Below are 24,402 nucleotides of genomic sequence, written 5' to 3'. Positions count from 1 at the left end.
TGAATCGACTGGTATTCAACATCCAATCACGATAACAAATCCGTCTATCAATAGTGGGATTTGAACCGCGACCTTCCGCCACGACATTCCAGCGCTCTAACTACTTGAGCAATGACAATGTGATAGCTGTTGGATAATTATTCGTTTGGAGAAAATCCTAAGAATGAGAATGGGCTAATTTCTAAGAGGTTAACTATATCACAAAAGAAAAACTACATCTACATCGGATATAAAAAATGGCTGGGGAAAATTAGATCCTTCTTGAATGGAATTTTAGTATTTCAATCGAATGTCAATTATTTTCGTTAATCATGACGTCAGCATCTTATTTATATGGCTTAGGATGCTGTTAATTCGCACAAAATGGATAAATTTGAACTTCTACAACTTTGACACTAATAGTTGGATTTTCATGAAACTTGGTACGAGGCTGTGCTCTATGTCGGCACAAAATTTAGTACACCTAGGATGAACTTTGGGGAGTTTTTCAGTCAATTTCTAAAAGTTGATAATATACTATCAGTAATTTTATTTGAGCAGTTATCGGAATGGGACATATTTTGAGGCCTAGGTTTCATCTAAATGCACCACCCTGATTTTTCTCGAATTATTAGTTTAGGTGGTTTCCGAAAATGAGTCCTTTCTCACTTTAAGTGCGTACATTTTGACTCCTCACCGGCGCACTTTGCAATTCACTACTAAGCTTATCTCAGTTGTGGAAGGTACTGATCGAGACGTTTCATTCGATACGCTATACTACTATATCCGGTGACAACATTTTTTGAATTCTCCCTTTGCATGTATGGGAAGTCCCGTTTAAACTCCACCTAAATTTATGCCACTCACTGTATGTGTGGAATTTCATAGTTCCCATCTGTCCACTAAATTTCGTTCGGATCGGTTTAGCCGTTTTGGAGAAAAGTGTGTGTGACAGACAGACAGACAGACAGTGAATCGAAGTGAATCGATTTTAATAAGGTTTTATTTTACACAAAACCTTAAAAAAAACGTAAAACCTTACCAAAAATTTGGATCCATGTTCGATATCAAAAGCTGGCTTTGCCATAGAATAAAACCACCATAAGAGGTCTTCACAGCATAAATACCACGTGGCCTTCCTTGGGTGGGGGTAAAGGACCAATGGAATTTCCCAGAAGGGGTTTACCGTTATTCTTAGGTAACGGCAGTCTTTGCAGGGTTACACCTAATGGCAACAAGGCGCCTAATAGCCGGCACCACCCCCGAAAAACTGTCATACAAGAAGCTGAAACTACAAGTGTTATGTCACCCAAAGTAGTAACAGTAGATTTCACGTCGAGATAAGCAAACATGCTTTGCAATGCTGCTGAATTGCTCATTTTCACCTAACCTTGCTCTTGAACATTGAATTTTAACAACCAAAGTACATAACATACAATAATATTGTATAATTCAGAAGTTTTTTATTTCCAGACAAACAATGGATTTTTCGAAAAGCTCTGACTTACCAGCATTCCTCGCTAAATCGTACCTCTTGTTATTTATTGCATTTACTTATAACACTATCTATTTCGCGCATTTTCAACTTCAAAAAGTTTATAAACATGTGAACACCGCACTCTCGACGACCCTCATAGTTGCCTGGCGCTTAAAAAAAAGATTCAATGCTAATAATGCGAGCAGTTATCTTTTCAAAGCTTAAATGCCTGAATGTCTACGAAAGTCGTTCATTATATGGAGATACAGATATAAAGTCTCATCTATTTTAATTATTTCATTTCTCTAAATTATATGACGGTGATGACGTTAATTATTCTCCACGTTATTTTGAATGGATTTTATTTGATTTTATCATTATCATTGTTCGTTCTTACGCACACTTCAAGTTTACCAGCGAAACGATAAAGATGGGGGGCACTGTATCAAGGCTGAGTTTAATTGCAAACATCGAACAACTAATTTGTCATTTCGATGTCCTTAACCGAAAAATGTAAATCAAATGGAAAATGTGTTTAACAATATAATAAATTGTTGCCTTCGTAACATATGGAGCGGCTGAAATTATTTTTTTTACTGTTGGCTTTTGTATAATTAATAAGAAAGTTTTGTCAATCGCTCAAGTACTGTTGTGGGTAAAGGTGCGCCGCGGAAGTAGTGGTTTTAATTGAAAGTGGTCAATTGATGGGTTCGGTCTTCGTATGTTTATCTAATTCAATTTTGATATTTAATGCGAAAGAAAAGTGAAAATCCGGTTAGTATCTATCAGATTTTATTGTCCTTCACAGAGGGTGCAGACGGATTTAAAAAAGATAGTGTTAGCCATAAGAGTGCGAAACAGGTGGAAGGTTCAATAGTACCTAGAATTGTGAAGCTAATGTTATACTTTTTTACCAAAAACGTCTTTGAAAAATTTGCCAAAGTGACATAAACCATAAACCTTGAGAAACAAAATGCATTTGTTCTATATCATGATTTACAAACTAAAGGATCTGGCGAAATATTACAGTAAGTAGACAATTGACATTGAAAAAATCATACCCCAGCGAAAAGGTGTTGATTTCCATACGTTCTGAAGATGAATTCCCCCTAACGCCGTGATTGGGATTTAAAACTTTTAATATTTCCGAAAAAGATTAAATGCCCAGTGTCCCTCTAAAATTCGTTTTCAGCAGCTTTTTCAGATTACTTGAATTGTGATTTCTGCATTATGAAATGGTTATAGTTAAAACTTTCTTCCATATCAATTTCGCCACTTCTTGGGCACATTAAGGTCCACATAATACCATGGTCCTATTCGGACACGGATATTGATTTAAAAACCACAATCAGAGCCCTGTCGTGTTTAGCACCGCGTTATTGATTGCTTCTGAGTAAACATTCAGCATTCATAGCAGTGAATGCGATGCTTATCTAACACCACTGCCGCAACTAAGGGGTACCGCGCAAGGGTTATAGGGTGGAGCCCCGAATGCGATCAGCTCGCGGTATGAGCACAATAATAGCAAGAATGAGCAGGTCATCTCCGTAAGCAACGCCTTCAACCCCCAAAGTAACCTCACCCAACAATTCATTCATCATTAGGATCCATGCAAATCGAGAGATAGATCCCTGTTGGCAGCTGCCCCATTTTGACCCACATATGCTCGTTGATACCTTGATTGAATGCTTTTCGACCATGGAAGCAGCTCTTCCATAGAATTACTTCCTAGTGGCTGTACTCTCGAATGTTTCAACAACACAGACAATCAAATGCACCTTTGAAAACTACAAAGATTCCAAGTATAATACATATTTGATAAGACAATAGACAACAAAGTTTTCCATATGCATTAAGGCCTATTCGGTGAACCTGCCAGTTCGGAAGCATTAATCCTCTTTCAACACCAAATAGAATGTTTTCACCCCCGTCACACAAACATAATCCCATCCAATAACTTGCCAAAGATGTGATAAACCTGCACGAACGGGGATTGTGGTACCTATAACCTTCCATAATGACTTCCGAAGCTACGAAATCAACAGGCAGAAAGCACTCTGCAGACAGGAGCTAATCGACAAGGTAAATAGAGAGCCATGGACCCTCGGGTATAAGCTGGTTTCAAAAAAACACGGTACCCATCAGTCACCGTGTTTTATGGAAGCAGCGAAGATAGAAGAAATCGTGCAGGCCTTTTTTCCTGTCCACCTTACCAAACTGACACTGCCGATAAAGCAATCAGTACTGAGGAATGCCCAATCTTCACTGCAAAGGAACTAGAGGAAATGGTCCTGTCCTTGAAGGACAAGAAAGCACCAGGACCGGACGGTATTCCCAGCCAATGTTGAACAGCGTATGTAAATAAAAACTGGACTTGCTACTCGGCGCAATCAACGCATGTTTGAGTGTTTTCCCATCCTGTTGGAAACTTGTGAGACTTTTGCTGATAAGCAAGGGTAAAGGCGACCCACAAGCGCTGCTCAGTACGTTAGACACAACGGTGAGGCTGCTCGAGAAGCTCTTCAACCCTTGAGTGACTGACGGAATATGAGCGCAGTGCAATTCGTCCTCTTTTACAATTCTGAAATATTGGCTGACTCCCTCAGTAAGGAAATGTACCGTAAACGCCTAGCGCAAGTGCAAAGACGAATGGCTCTGCGAGTTGTGTCCGCCTATTGTACCGTCTCCGAGCCAGCTGAAACGATGACAGCGGGAGTTATTTCCGATCGCTTTCCATGCTACCAAACGAAGAGTTAAATACCTCAAGAATGGTGAGAGAAATAAGGAAACTATCACTTGTGAAGAGAGAGCCCGTACTCTGTGTGCGTGACAACAATCCTGGCAAACACATTCGAGATATAGCTGGGACGCGCATCTCATAAAAGACATGCGACCGTGGTTCAACCGAAAACACACTAAGGTTAACTATTACCTAATCCATCTGCTCAGCGGACACCGGTATTTTCTGTCATACCTGAACACAATCCGGAAATCACCGTTTCCTGACTACATTTATTGCAAGGAGGTGATGGATGATGTCTGCAACACCTTTTTCTTCTGCAGAAGGTGGGAGCGCATCGTCATCACCTTTCGATGGAAGGGAGTCTTGTGTCTCCGGACACTATAATTTAGACCTTGCTGCAGTGTGAAGACACGTGGAGTCGAGTGGCACATTATACTCATTGCATTCTAGAAAAAAAAAAAGAGGGAGATAAATAGAAAAGATGCCAGGGTAGCTGGGGCTCCCTGAATTCACGTGGTTTTGCACCTAGACTAAATAGGCCTGGCCTGAGGTAATTTGTCAAACGGTGCCAGGTCAGAGTCCTGGACTCGCCAGGGGGATGCTTTAGCCGGTAGTCTGACTGAAATACAAGCTCGGCACTATGTGTGTAAATGCATTTCACCTCCCAACCCCAAAAGAAAAATAACTACAGGAGCATAACAACCCTGACAGTCTTGAAGAATGTAAGGAGATATACACTGAATATGATATGAAATGTCCCCGCTAAATTCTGCTTTGTTACATTGTCATCACATTGGATCGGTTACATTCGGTCTCAGATTATCATGATAAATTATGATTTACGTCCTGCAAAACTAGTGTACTCTTTCGATGGTTATATGACCCTATAGTATATTAATTAGGCCCTTTACTCCTTTCAGCATATCACCTGTTATACATTGGACATTGCCTTGGCAAGTTTTCTTCAATGACGTCCCGCCCTAAAATACTTCCTTGTTATGTTTAAACTGAAACGCGTTTATTTTGATTTAAATATTCTCACAAAAGTGTCCATCCTTTATAGCTTCGCCCTAAATGTTATTCCTCTTCCATGTGATTTACAATGGGAAACCTATTCCGAGTCCCACTGAAGGGATGTAGTCCACAGAGCAACATTCTTACGCCTTTCTTTGCTAACTTTTCCGCTGCTTCATTGTTTTTCATCCTAATGTGGCACAAAACCCAGAGTTTCCGGACTTTCCTCAATATATTTATTCTATCAAAACACTCTGTCTGAAGTTCATCATCATCATCAACGGCGCAACAACCGGTATACGGTCTAGGCCTGCCTTAATAAGGAACTCCAAACATCCCGGTTTTGCGCCGAATTCCACCAATTCGATATCCCTAAATGCTGTCAGCCGTCCTGACTTCCGCCATCGTTCAATCTCAGACAGGGTCTGCTTCGTCTTCTTTTTCTACCATAGATATTGCCTTACAGACTTTTCGGGCTGAATCATTTTCATCCATTAGAATTAGGTGATCCGCCAACCGCGTCCTATTGAGCCGGATTTTATCGACAACCTGACGGTCATGGTATCGCTCATAGATTTCGTCGTTATATAGGCCTCATGTTGAGAGCCAAAAATTCTTCGGAGTATTCTTCTCTCGAACGCGGCCAAGAATTCACAATTTTTCTTGCTAAGAACTCAAGTCTCCGAGGAATACATGAGGACTGGCAAGATCATAGTATTGTTCAGTAAGAGCTTTGACCCTATGGTGATACGTTTCGACCGGAACAGTGTTTTTAAGCTAAGATAGGCTCTGTTGGCTGACAACAACCATGCGTGGATTTCATCATCGTAGCTGTTATCGGTTATGATTTTCGACCCTAGATAGGAGAAATTATCAACTGTCTCAAAGCTGTAGTCTCCTATCTTTGTTCTTCCCATTTGACTAGTGCGGTTTGATGTTGTTGGTTGGTTGGTTTTTGGTGGGGGGGGGGGGGGTGTGAATTTAAAGAGGATCGTACCTCTTGCATTAACCTCAGCATCACGGATCATTTTCTCCAGGGCCAGGTTAAATATGATGCATGATACGGCATCCCCTTGTCGTAGACCGTTGTTGATGTCGAATGGTGTTGAGAGTGATCCTGCTGCTTTTATCTGGCCTCGCATATTGGTCAAGATCAGCCTCGTCAGTCTTATCAATTTCGTTGGGATACCGAATTCTCTTATGGCCGTGTACAGTTTTACCCTGGCTATGCTATCATAGGCGGCCTTAAATTCAATGAAAAGATTCTGCAACTGATGTCCATATTCCAACAGTTTTTCCATCGCCTGCCGCAGAAAGAAAATCTGATCTGTTGCTGATTTGCCTGGAGTGAAGCCTCTTTGGTATGGCCTAGCAAGATAGCGGAGAATATCTTATAGATGGTACTCAGCAACGTGATACCTCTATAATTGCTGCACTGTGTGATATCTCCCTTTTTATGTATGAGAAAGATAATGCCTCTTTGCCAATCGACAGGCATTGATTCGCTGTCCCACACCTTTAGTACAAGTTGATGAATCACTTGGTGTAATTGGTCACCTCCATATTTAACTAATTCGTCTGTAATTCCATCGGCGGTTTCTTCTATACTTGGTGGTGGCAGTATTTGTCCATCGTCTTCAGTTGGCGGGACCTCCAACTCGCCGATGTTCCGGTTGTTCAGTAGTTCATCAAAGTAGTCAACCCATAGCTCCAATATGCTCATTCTGTCGGAAATCAGATTTCCCTCTTTGTCTCGGCAGAATGAGCATTGAGGTGTTGAAGGGTTCATCCTGCTGAATTGTTGGTAAAACTTTCGCACCTGGTGCGGTTGCTTCTCCGCTCGCCGGAGTTCGTCACCAGTCTCTGCGCGCCCCTCATTCTTTCAGAATGCAACATTACTCGGTAGGCAGCATTCTTCCGTTGCTAGCGTACATTTATCGTCAAACCAGCCGTTCCGACTTTTTTGCGGCTGGGGCCAAGTATGTTTAGGGCCGTGTTTATAATAACGTTCTTCAGGTGATTTTGGAGATCATTTGTTGATGCTTCATCTTCATCTGTCGACTGCGGTTATTGCGGCATCCATTTCCCTCTTACAGGTGTTGCGGAGGGCGGTGTTGGGGACGGCTTCAGTATTCACTCTCACCTGGTTGTCAGAGGGAATTCTGATGTTGTAATTCGCACTCTTAGCACCATGCCAACGAGATAGTGATCCGAGTCAACATTGGCCTCCCTGTATGTTCTGACATTCATCAAGGCTGAGAGGTAGCGGCGTTCGATCAACACGTGGTCAATTTGGTTGAAAGTTTTCCCGTCTGGAGTCATAATTGTTAATTTAGAGAAATGTAGCATGAACATGGATTTGATTAATTTTAATATGACTTTGGGTGCGAATTTGCAACAAGTCGGGGAACCGGAAGGGAGACGCTTCAGCTATGAAAGGTTTTATGTATTGCTTTTATAAAGGTATTTGAGTGTGCATTTGTCCCATTAGTACGTAGCACGGATTGGCATTCAAAGTCTCGAATTTTTAAAGGCGCCCCCACCATGACCTATGTTTGTTTGTTAGTAACAGTGCGATTTTCACTAAAAATAGTAGAATTATGCTCTATGCCTCTATGCCTAAATTGCTGCAAAATTTCGTGGTGCAAGGATGAACTTAAGAGGGGTTTGCAGCCAATTCCGAAAAATTATAATTTTCTATTATCAACTTTATTTGAGCAGATATTAGAATGGAGGGTATTTTAGAGCCTAGGCAGCATATAATGGGGGCCTCTTGATTTCTTTTCAGATTTTTGGGTTGGGTATTTTCTGAGAATGAGTCCGTTAAAGATATTATCACTTTCGACCCCCCGCACTCCCCGCTTTCCCCAACAAATACGACAACTAAGCCCGGCTTCGAGTACTAACCAAGACCTTTCATTTGATACTCCACATGACTATATTTGGTGCAAAAATGTACACTCCCCCATTCGCATGTATGGGGGATCCCCTCAAATTTGACGTAGAAGGATGCAACTGTATGCGTGAGTGTTCACAGTTCCCACCTTTCAACTAAATTTGGTCTCACTCGCTATAATCGTCTCCGTGAAAAATGCGTGTGACAGACAGGCAGTCAGGCAAAAGGACAGACAGACAGGGAGACAGTAAACCGATTTTAATAAGGTATTGTTTTACACAAAACCCTAACAATATAAAAATGGTTAGCTTTTTGCTATGCGGCTGCCAAAGAATTTAAAGACTAACAATTACCTATTTCAACCCTGTTAAAAAACAAAGTACCTCTACCTACTTACCAAGTTGTTAGAATAATTACAGATATTATGTTATTTTCCATTAAAATTATGCATATATGCCGATGTTTTAAGCAGTTAAAAATCTATATCCAACCATATGCTATAAGGTAAATTATATTTCTACTTCAGAAAAAAAACCATTGCTAATTAAGATTAAAAAGAAACTTGGCAAAAATCATCATTGAATGAACACTGTCTCAAAGATAGTCAATCATTATCAACTAGACCTTCAAAAAACTTCATTCAAACATCTTGTAACTGATTTGATCTGATTCTATTCCTAATAATCTAATTTTTTTTAATTTACCTTTTTTAATTTACTTCTACCGGCAAAACTACTCCACAGGTGTATCATTTATAATTATAAACCTCCCGTTATGAATAAGCATGAATTATTCAATCTAAATATAGGTTTCTAGAGCCGACAAATAAAGATAATATAATAACAATGACAACAATACGACAATGTTTAAGTAGCAAAAATGGAAGATAATTTTTCAGTTTATTGTTGAAATAGTATCGAGCATAGATTGAATATTTAACCCATTTAATCTGATGAGTTTGACAACAGTAAGTAAACGATGGTTTTCGCCTTGAATGAAACCAAATAAATAGTAATAAACAGATAACTATCAAATCATATTTTGATGATATTATTCGTTCAAATTTAGGGGAAAATTATATTAATTATTTACTTTATAATTTTTTTCTTCCGTCATTTCATTTTTTCTTTGCGGTTTGTGGGTGTTGAAAATAAAGAGTTGTTTTTCAGGAGCTGGATGCTATTTTTTTGCAATCTGATCTGATACTAGGACCCGACCCTCTAAATATCGATAAATGCAAAATAATATAATACATGAAAGTAAAAGCTCCTGGACCTTTTAATTTTTATATAAAATTTAAAAGGGAAGAGGATTGTCAATTTTTATAATTTATAAACGATACATATAGCAATGAACTATGTTGGATTAGGGTGGTCAAATAAACATCTTGAGTAGCCGAAGGCAACCTAGAAGGAAGAGCTATCCCAAAACCTAAAAGTCGTCCTTAATCATTTTCCAGGCGAAATCCAACGCCAAGCAGCTTACGGCAGCTCCGATTTCGATCGATCCTGAAAAACGTTTACCCAAGCCTATAGCATTCGCATACAAGCGAAAATCATTGCTGGGCCGACTTATGAGAACGGCAGAGTAGTGGAGACGGCGGTTGCGCGTTATTCGCCGCCAATATTGCCATAAGTGAAGTGTTGGGCGCCTAGGCTTTCTCGTCGTCATCTCTGCTACTCTGAAAATCCGTTCTCTGGCCGCTTAATATTGTTGCAGTCTTACATGCAACGGCCTCAAAACCGAAAGCATCGGTTTCAAGAAGTAATTGGTGGTGGAATCAAATCTGGGTAAGGCATAGCTAAATTTTCGGACCGCTTCAACACGGTAACTTTCGGAGTTACTCTGGAAGATGTTGTCGCAATGCCTGCGCAGTCACGTGCGTCTAATGCAGGAACGCGCTGATAACTAGGGCTGAGCTCTGGAACTAGATATTTTAAACGCACAGGCTAACGAGTATTCGGGCAAAATAAAATACTTTGGAATCCTCCCAGCAGTCTTCGAACAAATCTCCAATATGCCGACAATTCAAGCAAAATTAATCAACACCAATTTCTTGGATCTCACACCATAGATTTCCTGAGATGCACCTTATGTCAACACCCTCATCAGATTCAGCAGAATAGCTATGTAATTGGTGAGAGAGTTTACATGAGAGATCATCATCATCATCAACGGCGCAACAACCGGTATCCGGTCTAGGCCTGCCTTAATAAGGAACTGCAGACATCCCAGTTTTGCGCCGAAGTCCACCAATTCGATATCCCTAAAAGCTGTCTAGCGTCCTGACCCACGCCATCGCTCCATCTTAGGCAGGGTCTGCCTCGTCTTCTTTTTCTACCATAGATATTGCCCTTATAGACTTTCCGGGCGGGATCATCCTCATCCATACGGATTAAGTGACCCGCCCACCGTAACCTATTGAGCCGGATTTTATCCACAACCAGACGGTCATGGTATCGCTCATAGATTTCGTCATTGTGTAGGCTACGGAATCGTCCATCCTCATGTAGGGAGCCAAAAATTCTTCGGAGGATTCTTCTCTTGAACGCGGCCAAGAGTTCGTAATTTTTCTTGCTAAGAACCCAAGTTTCCGAGGAATACATGAGGACTGGCAAGATCATAGTCTTGTATAGTAAGAGTTTTGACCCTATGGTGAGACGTTTCGAGCGGAACAGTCTTTGTAAGCTGAAATAGGCTCTGTTGGCTGACAACAACCGTGCGCGGATTTCATCATCGTAGTTGTTATCGGTTGTGATTTTTGACCCTAGATAGGAGAAATTGTCAACGGTCTCAAAGTTGTATTCTCCTATCCTTATTCTTCTTCGTGTTTGTGTTTGACCAGTGCGGTTTGATGTTGTTGGTTGATTCGTCTTCGGTGCTGACGTTGCCACCATATATTTTGTCTTGCCTTCATTGCTGTGCAGCCCAAGATCTCTCCCTCATTGCCGCCTGCTCGATCTGGATGAAGGCAGTTTGTACATCTCGGGTCGTTCTTCCCATGATGTCGATATCGTCAGCATAGGCCAATAGTTGGGTGGACTTGAAGAGGATCGTACCTCTTGCATTTACCTCGGCATCACGGATCACTTTCTCGAGGGCCAGGTTAAAGAGGACGCATGATAGCGCATCCCCTTGTCGTAGACCGTTGTTGATGTCGAATGGTCTTGAGAGTGATCCTGCTGCTTTTATCTGGCCTCGCACATTGGTCAGGGTCAGCCTAGTCAGTCTTATTAATTTCGTCGGGATACCGAATTCTCTCATGGCCGTGTACAGTTTTACCCTGGCTATGCTATCATAGGCGGCTTTAAAGTCGATGAACAGATGGTGCAACTGTTGTCCATATTCCAACAGTTTTTCCATCGCCTGCCGCAGAGAGAAAATCTGATCTGTTGCTGATTTGCCTGGAGTGAAGCCTCTTTCGTATGGGCCAATGATGTTCTGGGCGTATGGGGCTATCCGGCCTAGTAAGATAGTGGAGAATATCTTATAGATGGTACTCAGCAGCGTGATACCTCTATAATTGCTGCACTGTGTGATATCTCCCTTTTTATGTATGAGACAGATAATGCCTCGTTGCCAATCGTCAGGCATTGATTCGCTGTCCCATACCTTGAGCACAAGTTGATGAACCACTTGATGTAACTGGTCGCCTCCATATTTAACCAATTCGGCTGTAATTCCATCGGCTCCTGGCGACTTATGATTTTTTAGCCGATGAATTGCACGGACTGTTTCTCCTAAACTTGGTTGTGGCAGTATTTGTCCGTCGTCTTCAGTTGGCGGGACCTCCAACTCGCCGATGTTCTGGTTGTTCAGTAGCTCATCAAAGTACTCAACCCATCGCTCTAATATGCCCATTCTGTCGGAAATCAGATTTCCCTCTTTGTCTCGGCAGAATGAGCATCGAGGTGGATAAGGTTTCATCCTGCTGACTTGTTGGTAAAACTTCCGCGCCTGGTGCGGTTGCTCCCTGTACTTTTCTAGTTCACAGACTTGTTGGTTCTCCCAGGCTTCCTTTTTCCGTCTGTGAAGTCGCTTCTCCGCTCGACGGAGTTCGTGATAAGTCTCTGCGCGTGCCCGCGTTCTTTGAGAATGCAACATTACTCGGTATCCGGCATTCTTCCGTTCCGTTGCTAGCTTACATTCATCGTCAAACCAGCCGTTCCGACTCCTTTTGCGGCTGGGGCCAAGTATGTTTGTGGCCGTATCCATGATAACGTTCTTCAGGTGATTGTGAGGATCATTTGTTGATGCTTCATCTCCAGGTCCTCTGTTGACTGCGGTTATTGCGGCATCCATTTCCCTCTTATAGGTGTCGCGGAGGGTTGTGTTGTGGATGGCTTCAGTGTTCACTCTCACCTGATTGTCAGAGGGGATTCTAGGTGGTATTGTTATTCGAGCTCGGAGCACCATGCCAACGAGATAGTGATCCGAGTCTATATTGGCGCCCCTATATGTTCTGACATTCATCAAGGCTGAGAGGTGGCGGTGTTCGATCAACACGTGGTCAATTTGCTTGAAAGTGGTCCCGTCTGGAGAGGCCCACGTATGTTTGTGGACCGCTTTCCGCGCAAACCAGGTACTTCCAACAACCATTTCGTGTGACTCTTCTAATTGAATAGTCCGCAGTCCGTTATCATTTCTGTTTTCGTGTAAGCTATGGGAGCCAACGTATCGCCTGAATACGGGCTCCTTCCCTACTTGGCTGTTAAAATCCCCAAGTATGATTTGGATATCATATCTGGGACAGGCTTCGAGGGTTCGTTCTACTGCCTCGTAGAAGGTATCCTTCTCCGACTCTGCAGTCTCCTCTGTGGGGGCGTGAACGTTTATGAGGCTTATATTTCTAAACTTGCCTCGCAAGCGCAGAGTGCATAGTCGTTCGCTTATGTTTTCAAAGCTGATAACAGCAGGTTTCATTTTTTGGCTGACTAAGAAACCTACTCCGAGCACATGGTTTACTGGATGGCCGCTATAAGATATGGTGTAGGAACTCTGTGGCTGATGAACGCTGTTACATCAGCCCTATATTGCGACAGGGTGTCGGCAAGCTGCTTGGTAGCTTCATCTCTGTACAGGCAGTGCACGTTCCATGAAAAAATGCGCAAATCATTATTCCGTGTTCGTTGCCGGGTCCGTCGTTTTAAAATCCGTCCTGTCCGAGGCTCCTGTTGTGGCTTCGTAACAAGTTGTTTTCCGTGTAGGGTTGTCAGCCCTACCCAAACCCCAACCTGGAGGACCAGTTGGTACAATTTGTCCCGTTTTTAGGCGCGGGAGACTCGCCTTCATCCTTCTCCGTCTGCAGCTTTTCGTTAAGAAAGAGCTCCCAGCGGTCACCACGTGGAGGTGGAGATAGGGTTTGGTAGTAGAGCTGTTGGTGTTGGTTCAGCAGGCATTTCCCAGGTTTTATGCTCCATCGTGGGTACCAATCCACTTTTCGCCCTGGGACCTATACTACCCTTTGACCAACATGAGAGATGTTCCTCTAAAATTTCGCTTTGCTGCACTAACTTGCGCAGCTCGCGAACCGTGCTAGCTGGAAAATAGAAAAGTTGCCTCTGAATGTCAGGTCTCAGTCCACGACGTAGCAACTCCACCAATTTTTCTTCCGTTAAGGAATTTTCTAGCCTATTGGCTAGCGAACGCACAGCTTTATAGTAATTATCGACATTTTAGGATGGACCTTGTGTATGCCCTTGCATCAGTTCAAGGATATCCCAGTCATCTAGAAAATCCTTGAACTGTTGGCGAAGAGCCTCACGAAAAGAGGTTCACTCGTTTCGTCCGACCGACTGGTGGTAGTTGCAGTACCAATCTACTCCTGTGCCTCTGAATAGGGTGTGTACATAAGTATACAGCAGGCCGAAATCCCCCTCTAGGGTTGGGATGGCATTTTGGCCATCCGAGAGTTTTGCCGAATTAATTAAAGGAGTTGAGCAATTAAGGGTGAAGGAGTCCTCAGGGTACATATTTTTGTATGTTATTTTTCTGTTTATTGTGGTTATTGAAAATTTAGTTTATTTCACTCTTTTTTTACTTTCTTTTTATATTATACGATTGACATTATTGTCACTTTATCTTTTTGCTTATTTAAACTTGGATTTTTCTTTTGGCATTTTCGTACATTTTACGGTTTTATTATTTCTGTGTGCATTGATATTCATTTCGTTTTCTTTCTGCCTTGAGCATTTTGTTTGGCTTTTCTCGAATGGAGAATTGGTCCATTATTTTTCTTTGTCATTAGAAATATGTCCCATCGACGAGATCACGGGTCTCACGACCTTTCTCGCCTTCCTTCGACGTCACCTTTAGGCCAATGGAGCTCTGCTGAACCTGACCTGCTAACGCAACACGCTGATTGGCAGTGATATCAGGCCACGAGGAGAGATCCTGTAGATTGGGTTGTTCCTTCCACGCAGGATGCTAGGGTGACAGACGACTATGTCGCTTCACGAAATGAAGGACTGGTTCGAGGGCGTTCGTCTGCGCTTCGAACCTCGAACACAAATACGCACTTAGAGAATCAGGCACTATACCATCGGCCTGGTTCACCTCGTGTCGCGTATATAGGAGACAGATTTGACGCTAGACGGAATGTAGACAATTTTTACAGGCATGACGATAGATGAAACGTAAATTTTTACAGACATGACAACAGGTCCCTACCCGGAAACTTTGACGGATATGACGACTGATCCGGACTTGACTATATGTATGGCGAGGATGACGATGACGACTCGCCTCACGGATGTCATACACGACCCCTCAATACCTTCTCAGCGGATCGTGTCTACACTATCATGGCATCCTGGGGTCTAGTTTTTGATGGCCCCCCAACATCTCTGCCCATCAATCACGTCCTCTTCGGCGTGAAGGCGCTATCTCAATCAACGCTAACCCACAACACTTCATTACACAGTATATGGATGGAAGCTTTTTATGTATTCGGGATCTGCAAATTTTCGCCCAAATATTTCAGATCTTTGGTGGGAATTTCATTCCATCTTATATTCGTTCACTCAACTGCTGCTTAGTTTTGGATGTAGGCTCTATCAAGATACACTCCTTTAACCTGCATCACACATTTTCTGTGGGATTCAAACCGGGAGAGCATACAGGCCAATTTGCCCAAACATTCGTAGAATACTTGCAAATTACTCCATAAATAGTCGAAGCTATAAACTTGGGCTTACTTTCAGACGTATTTCCAAGCTCTTTCTGGATCAGGACAGTCGCAGATAGTTGAAAATACCACGCTTTAAGCCCTCAGAATGGAGAATTACTCACTATGCCTTATGCGAACCAGGAATTGTGCCAGGAGGCATTAAGCTTCTCCTCAACTCTTCAGGGCAAGGAATCAGCATGTAGGCTCAGCGTAATCTTAGCATCAATCATCACCTTCAAGTTTTGAACAACAGGCTTTCTTCCGGTTGATAATCTAACTCTTTCCATCTTTTCCATCTTTTGTTCCGCTTTGAGACCTTGTTTTATCCATTTCGAGCTGGCAAAACGGCTGTATTTTTAATGACCAAAGCCACTACGGTACAGCATTCATTTTAGGATGCCTTCAATACCATTCCTATAGTAACGATCGCAGAATGAACTTGGCGAATGCCAAACCGTAACTCCAATAGTTTATCCTTATATTCTACGTTACGAAAAGTCTATAATAGATGACCCTCTCTAATACCTATCTATAACACAAATCAGGCATTATGGGGTCTCTTATTGGGCTTTGATAGTAAAACTAATTTCTGTCTTTTCCACGAGCGAGAAAGATACCTTCAGGCCTTACATAAACTAATAAGCAAGTCAGGTTTAGCCTAAACAGCTAAAATGCTTAGTTTTCTCAGAAATAGTTGTTGTTACACGAAATTTGATGGTGAGATTGAAACTATGAATCTACAAGTTCACAGAAAATATCCTCCTACATGCAAACTAGTAATCCCCCTCAAAGTCATACTAGAACCATTTAATACCGCGATAACATAAGCCGACAATATGGAATAATATTCATTCTGATGCGTCGAGCTTTCGGCACCTGACTTGCTTATACTTGGTGCTTTTCTTTTTTTTGGTAGGGAAGTGCACTGCATTTACGCACGAAATGCGGGACTCCTGTCTTAGATAGACCACCGATAAAAAAAGTCTTGGATTGCCTGGGACTCTAACCCGGAACTGTTTGACACACTACTTCAGGCCAGGCTTATTCAGCATAGGAGGAAAACCCCGTGGATTCAGGGAGCCTTAGCTATCCTACCGTCTCTCTTATCCATCTTCCTCTTTTTCGCCTTAAGAATTCCTTGAGTATAACGTGCCACTTTTCTCCACGTGTCCGAGGACGCAAAACAACCTTCCACCGAAAGATGATAACACTGCAAGGGGTGTGGCAAGCATCATCCATCATATCCTTGCAATAAATGTAGTTGGGTGACCGTGATTTCCCCCATGCTCGTTGAGCTGGTGGTTTGATTGAATTGCAGCCACAAGTGTTTTAGGAGATGCGCGGTCCATCTACCCTTTGATTCTGTTTCCCACGATTACTGTCTTCACAGGCGACATTTTGCTTATTTGTCCCGCTTGTCTGAGGTATATAAACCTCCCCTTGGCAGCATGGAGAGCAATCGGAATAACTCCTCCTATCATCATTACTGATGGCTCCAGAACGGTACGATAGGCGGACACAACTCGCAGAATCCCTCGTCTTTGTACTTGTTCTAGGCACTTGCGGTGCATCTCCGTGCTGAGGGAGTCAAGTCATACTTCGGAACAACGCCTTCTGAATAAGGTACCTTTGCATTGGACATCAGTTGGCAGATCGCAAACTTTTTAGCTGCAATCTTGTCTGCGGTGTTGTCAATCTGCTTGAAGACGCTCACGTTTGCGTGGTGGCGGGGTACCGCCGCTTTGACAAGACCATAGTTTGACCAAACCTAACCCTTGAACTTGTGAGAACCTTCTCCTTGCTGAGAACAACAAATTAGGTTTTCTCTAGAGCTGGGGAGATTCTATATTTAGCCATTTAGCTGCTTACTCGCCGGTTCACTACTCCCAGTGTTCACTGAGCTTGCTCTACTGTACGTGTAGTAATCCGTGCCGCAACATCATCCGCATATCCGACCATATGCGATTCATCAGGTATCTCGAGTAGTAAAAGACTATCGTAAAAGATGTTCCGAAGGTCTGGATCAAGGATAGATCCCTGAACTGCCCCGATGCTACGTTCATTCTGCGATGTCTTTCCGGGTCTCATAGGGTAGGGCGCGTCCTTTAAATAGTTCCTCAATATCTGCAGTAGGTAGCCTGGAGTATAGAAACGATTGTCTAGTGCCTCAAGCATGTGGCACCACCTCGCAGAATTGAAGGCGTTTCTTACGTTTAGGGTCACAGGGTTCATTACTTCCCCACAGTGGTGAGTGTGTGCCTCAACTAGTTTCATCGCTGCAACTACCTCCTCAATGGCACCAATTGGGGATCCCCCCCCCCCCAATAAAATTATTTGAAATAATTAAGACTTGTCACTTCCTTTCGCTAGTATAATAATATTTACTAACCTTGCAAATACTGATATTTCGGGAGCCACTTGTTCCCTTCATCAGTGCTTCGAGTCTTGTAGTTATGTGCATTTTATGTGTCCGTTTGAAAACCCTGCACTTCATGAATAGTTTTTCTTCCTCTACCCTTGTCTTAGGGTGTCTCGGTGTTTGTTATAAGCATTGGACTTTCCCAGAGTGAAGTATAATTTAAGATTTTGGGGATTTGCGAAAAAGAGTGAAAGATAACCTGGGTTTCTAAGTAATGATAAAAGGGATTACTAATAGATCAATCAACATATGAAGGATACAAAAATCCCGTTGAAAGAAAAGATCTTAACTTTGCCTCAGTTATAGTTATAGGCTATGTTCCGGAGTAAATTAGAGGATAACTTCCACCGATTTTCAGCAATAGCATGTGACCATAAAATTCGCCACCATTCGCTCTTTCACCTTGTCAGGAAAATCAACAGATTTTTTTTTTACTTCTATCTGAATAAGAATTCTGTTTAGCAAAAACCGTATTTCAGGAACTAATTGCTTCTAATATCAATGCAGCTCGTGAAGGATATTCTTAGCGTAAATTCTTTTTCAATCAAATCTAAGAACTACCGTAATTACAAAATATATATCAACTATTACTGATAGGAATGTTTTGTATGATTCAAATGATGTAATGTCCATGGTTTGATGCCTGTATGACAAATTGTGGAATAATAAACACCTTTCCAACCTCCTTTTGCAATAGTGCTTTACCCGAGTATATATTCACTTCATGAGATATAAGATGCATGTTTGCATGCATGTACGACGTCAGATAGCTCTCATAAACATCGCTACGAAATTTTGGGGATATTCCACCAAACAGTATCCGCCACTGCTGCTTATGACTGACAGGCAGATGAGGAAAACTGACCTACTCTACTATGGTTCCGATAATCTACAAACTTAAACAAATTATTGGAGCACGAGCTAACAAACAACTTGTATCGTTAGATACCGATAATTAAAATATTTTTTCCAGTGGGCGAAAATCAGCTACACCTTTTTCTGCAACCTATTAGCACCTCATTTATATACGCAAAAAGAAATATTTGCATATGTATATAGATACAATATAAGTGTTACGTGCAGTTTATTGCATACATTTCGACGTGTATGTTTCATCTTGAATTATCATTATGATAGACGTATCGTCACTAATCAGTCGATTAAAATGTTCTAATTTACTCGTTCTAAATAGACTTTTTTTTATATTCATCATAGGAATATTGGGGTCAGTAGATTGGGGAATTCAGCTTTGAGCCAATTTCAATGAAGTCAATATTTGTCGACCTAGGTGAGGTAGGCATTGTTGCTCGAAGACAGTTGGTAAATATGATATATCCATGAATTGAGTTCACTTGAAGGAGATAATTTATTTCTATATTTTAATTTAAAGTGTATAACATGCTATTTCATGTTTAATAACATTATTAAAAGCGGTTTACTGTCGATCTGTCCGTCCAAACAGTATATTCATCTGTCCGTCCGCTTGTCTGTCTGTCAATCTGCTTGTCACACCCATTTCCTCAGAACTGGTTATCCCTATTGATATGAAATTTGGTCAAAAGATGGGAACAGTGAATCCACTTGCATGAATAGCACTGTTTTATGATGAGTATTAATTGGAAAGGTTGGTGCAAAAGGGGGGTGTACATTTTTTTCTGTCTGCTTTTCGAAGCAGATGCTAGTTTTGACATTGGTAGGCAAGGAGAGGAGTTCACAGGTACGAGAAGGGTCAATTATTTTACAAACCCAGTAACTAACAAACCGAAAAATCTGAAAAAATCCATATGTCCGTGCAAAGCCTCAAAATATTCCCCGTTACAATAACAAATAAAGTGAATCATGGTATATTATTATATTTTGAAAATTTACTGCAAAGTTAGGGTGATCCTAGATCCGTAAAATTTTGCAATAATCATCATCATCAACGGTGCAATAACCAGTATCCTTATCAAAGAACTCCAGACATCCCGGTTTTGCGCCGAGGTCCACCAATTCGATATCCATAAAAGCTGTTTGGCGTCCTGACCTACCCCATCGTTCCATTTCAGGTAGGGTCTCCCTCGTTTTCTTTTTCTACCATAGATATTGCCCTTAGATTTTACTGGCTGGATCATCCTCATCCATACGGATTAAGTGACCCGCCCACCGTAACCTATTGAGCCGGATTTTATCCACAACCTGACTATCATGGTATCGCTCATAGATTTCGTCGTTATGTAGGTTACGGAATCGTCCATCCTCCTGTACGGGGCCAAAAATTCTTCGGAGACTTCTTTTTTTGAACGCGACCAAGAGTTCACAATTTTTCTTGCAGAGAACCGAGTCTCTGAAGAGGACTCTCTGGTCTTGTACAGTAAGGGCTTTGACCCAATCGTGAGATGTTTCGAGCGGAACAGTTTTTATAAGCTGAAATAGGCTCTGTTGGCTGCCAACTACTATGCGCGGATTTCATCGTCGTAGCTGTTATCGGTTGTCGTTTTCAACCCTAGGTAGGAGAAATTGTCAACGGTCTCCAAATTGTAGTCTCCTATCTTTATTTTTCTCGTTTGACCAGTGCGATTTGATGTTTTTGGTTGGTTGGTTTTTGGTGCTGACGTTGCCACGATATATTTTGTCTTGCCTTCATTGATGTGCAGCCCAAGATCTCGGGCCGCTTGTTCGATCTGTATAAAGGTAGTTCGTACGTCTCGGGTCTTTCTTCCCATGATGTCGATATCGTCAACATAGGCCAGCAGTTCAATGGACTTAAAGAGGATCGTACCTCTTGCATTAACCTCAGCATCACGGATCACTTTCTCCAGGGCCAGGTTAAATACGATGCATGATACGGCACCCCTTGTCGTAGACCGTTGTTGATGTCGAATGGTGTTGAGAGTGATCCTGCTGCTTTTATCTGGGCTCGCATATTGGTCAAGATCAGTCTAGTCAGTCTTATCAATTTCGTCGGGATACTGAATTCTCTCATGGCCGTGGACAGTTTTAAACTGGCTATGCTATCATAGGCGGCCTTAAGTTCAATGAAAAGATTCTGCAACTGATGTTCATATTCTAACAGTTTTTCCATCGCCTGCCGCACAAAGAAAATCTGATCTGTTGCTGATTTGCCTGGAGTGAAGCCTCTTTGGTATGGCCTAGCAAGATAGAGAAGAATATCTTATAGATGGTACTCAACAACGTAATACCTTTATAAGTGCTGCACTGTGTGATATCTCCCTTTTTATGTATGAGACAGATAATGCCTCTTTGCCAGTCGTCAGCATTGATTCGCTGTCCCACACCTTGAGCACAAGTTGATGAACCACTTGGTGTAATTGGTCGCTCCATATTTAACCAATTCGGCTGTAATTCCATCGGTTCCTGGCGAGTTATTGTTTTTAACCCAATGAATTGCATCGACTGTTTCTTGTAAACTTGGTAGTGGCAGTATTTGTCGGTCTTCAATTGGCGGGACCTCCAACTAGCGGATGTTCTGCTTGCCCAGTAGTTCATCAGAGTACTCAACCCATCGCTCCAATATGCCAATACTGCCAGAAATCAGATTTCCCTCTTTGTCTTGGCAGGATGAACACCCTGCTGACTTGTTGGTAAAACTTGCGCGCCTGGTGTGGTTGCTCCCTGTACTTTTCGAGTTCACCGACCTGTTGGTTTTCCCAGGCTCCTTTTTTTCCTCTGTGAAGTTGCTTCTCCGATCGCGGAGATCGGGATAAGGGTACGCGCGTGCCCGCATCCTTGAGAATGCAGCATTACTCAGTATGCAGCATTCTTCCTTTCCATTGCTTGCTTATATTCATCGTCAAACCAGCGGTTCCGACTCTTTTTGCGGCTGGGCCAAGTATGTTCGTGGCCGTATTTATGATAACGTTCATCAGGTGATTATGAAGATCATTTGTTGATGCTTCATCTCCAGGATCCCTGTTGACTGCGGTTATTGCGGCATCCATTTCCCTCTTATATATATGATAGAGGGCTGTGCTGTGGATGGCTTAAGTGTTAACTCTCACCTGATTGTCAGAAGGGATTCTGGGTGGTGTTGTTATCCGAGCTCGCAGATCCATGCCAACGAGATAGTGATCCGAGTCTATATTGGCCCCCCTATATGTTCTGACATTCATCAAGGCTGAGAGATGGCGGCGCGTGGTCAATTTGGTTGAAATTGGTCCCATCTGAAGAGGCCCACGTTTGTTTGTGGACCACTTTCCGTGCAAACCAGGTACTTCCAGCACCCATTTCGTGTGACACTGCTAATTGAGTAATCCGCAGTCCATTATCATTTGTATTTTGATGTAACCGATGAGAGCCAACGTAACGCCTGAATGCTGGCTCCGTTCCTACTTGGGTGTTAAAATCCCCAAGTATGTTTTTGATATGATATCTGGGGCAGGCTCCGAGGGTTCGTTCTACTGCCTCGTAGAAGCTATCCTTCTCCGACTCTGCAGTCTCCTCTGTAGGGGCGTGAACGTTAATGAGGCTTTTATTTCTAAATTTGCCTAGCAAGCGCAGAGTGCATAGCCGTTCGCTTATGTTTTCAAAGCGGAGAACAGCAGGTTTCATTTTTTGGCTGACTAAGAAACCTTCTCCGAGCACATGGTTTACTGGATGGCCACTATAATATATGGCGTTGCGACTCTTCTCTAGGAAACCGGTCTCTGCCTAAGGCATCTCCTGTAACGCTGTTATATGAGCTCTATATTGGAACAGTGTATCGGCTAGCTGCTCACCAGCTTCATCTCTGTACAGGGAGCGTATGTTCCATGAGAAAATGCGCAAATCGTTATTCCTTTGTCGTTGCCGGGTTCATCGTTGTCTTTTCCATCCAGTCCGAGGCTCCTGTTGTAGCTTCGTAACTTCGGTTTTCCATGTAGGGTTATCAACCCTTCCCAATTCCCAACCTGGAGGACCAGATGGTACAGTTTATCCCGTTTTTAGACGCGGGAGACTCGCTACATCCTTCTCCGCCTGCAGCTTTTCGTTAAGAAAGAGCTCCCAGCGATCACACGTGGAGGTGGAGCTTGGGTTTTGTAGCAAAGCCGTTGGTGTTGGTTGAGCAGGCGTTTCCCAGGTCCAATCCACGTTTCGCCCTGGGACCCCTTTGACCACTGCTCATAGATACATAGCCGAAAAATGGATGCTAATGGTTTGGAATAAATAGTAGGTGGCATAATGCGACTGTCAGGAAAAGAAAATCTGTGTCCGAGAAAAAAATGAGCGCTAAGGAAATCACCTTCCGTCTTGAACTTACCTTCCTCTCTCGCCAGGTCTAGCCTAGCCCAGCCGATTAAGAAATTGCTTCCCAGATGCAGGCATGGACTGATGTGTATTTTGAATGACGGATCAATCAAAAGAACAAGTTACTTTTAAAGGTGCTTTTGCTAATGACGAAATTAATTAAGATGAAAAGTTTTCTTCATAAGTTTCTCGCCAAGTAAACGGCAGTCAAATGGCAAATCTGCAGGAAGGCACACCGTACTTTGTTTACCGACCGATAAACCACGGCGGACAGATAAGCAAGTAGAATACCATCTAGGAAGCACGATCGTTTGTAGTACGGAAAAAGAAATTACCATTTGATTCCAATGGTTTTCAATTTCATGAAAAATTTTTAACACATCATGTACCACGCCAAATTCACTATAAAGGGACTACTGACGCTTTCTGCACAGTTCATTTCTGGAGCTAGAGGAGGTGATTGAGTCTGTGCCTCGCAAACTCATCTATTATGCGAACAACCAGTGTCAGAGGAACTCGTCCACTAGGCTAAGTTGTTCTAGCGCGACCCGAAGAGTAAAGTTCGAAGTGTGGCAGATATATTGAAACTGCTTCTTGTGTCTGTCGGCGTTCATCAAGGAATTGCCCTCTCACCACTCCCCTTTATTTTTGTTGAAGACACTGCTACACGGGACTTCCAATGTCCAGCGCCTTATGTAGATAATGTTTTCTTAGCGTCTCATAGCAAAGCTGATCTCGAACATTTTGTTCAAAAATGGTGCAGTCGCTTCATTAAATATGGTCTAAGACTGAATTCTCGATGGGTACTCCACTTTCCGCTGCGACAGGGACCGGGATGCTTCTCGTAAGTCCCCCGGCGGTGGGGTCCTAATTGCTATAAAAGATTCACTCCCCGCCGAACTTGTCTTCTCCTCCTTTGGCTTGCCTTTTGATTGTGTTGCTCTTCGTGTCTCCCCGCCCAACTTCCTCCCGTTCATTGTTTCTTGTGTATATGTCCGCTGTGCTAGCCTTCTCACCTGTATGAAGAGTTGTTTGATAGTTTGTCTGAACTCCTTACCGTCAGATTCCCTTCCCTCCGTTTCTTTCTTTGTGGAGATTTCAACCTCCCCATGCTCAACTGGCCTAATCATCCTAGCCTTCTAATTCCTTCCAACAACCTCTCCCATTCTTCCCTCCCACTTTCTTCCTTTATCTATACTTGCTCTGCCCTGAATTTCAATACCACCAAAAACTCCTTGGGCCGCACTCTCGATCTCTTCCTTTCCAACCTCCCCGAGCGCCACCTCTCTTTATTTCCTGGTACATCCCCGTATGTAAAAACCGACGCTCACCATCCCGCGGTTGAATTTGAAGCGGAGCTCCCTCGTTCAAAACCCAAAATCAAGCGTAAACTCACTAAGTTCAACTTCCGCAAAGCCAATTTTGCCGGTCTGAACTCAGCTTTAGCGTCTTTCAACTGGGTACATATATTAAGCAATTC

General features: G+C 42.6%; 1 protein-coding gene across 9 annotated transcripts in view; it reads left to right on the top strand.

Moving 5' to 3' along the window:
- The window catches only part of LOC119647762, a 724,584-nt gene that overhangs the window by 489,493 nt on the left and 210,689 nt on the right, over positions 1-24,402 (top strand). Inside the window, exon 1 of one of the 9 annotated variants that reach the window (XM_038048890.1) lies at positions 2,259-2,484. The exons of the other annotated variants lie outside the window; for them this stretch is intronic. Within the exon in view, the coding sequence (XP_037904818.1) occupies positions 2,430-2,484 (55 nt within the window). The 5' untranslated portion in view covers positions 2,259-2,429. Of the gene's footprint in view, positions 1-2,258; positions 2,485-24,402 lie in introns of those variants that run through there. 9 annotated transcript variants of the gene reach the window in all.

The sequence above is a fragment of the Hermetia illucens genome, chromosome 2, assembly GCF_905115235.1.
Source record: "Hermetia illucens chromosome 2, iHerIll2.2.curated.20191125, whole genome shotgun sequence".
Classification (NCBI taxonomy): domain Eukaryota; kingdom Metazoa; phylum Arthropoda; class Insecta; order Diptera; family Stratiomyidae; genus Hermetia; species Hermetia illucens.
This window is presented reverse-complemented; position numbering and strand designations above follow the sequence as displayed.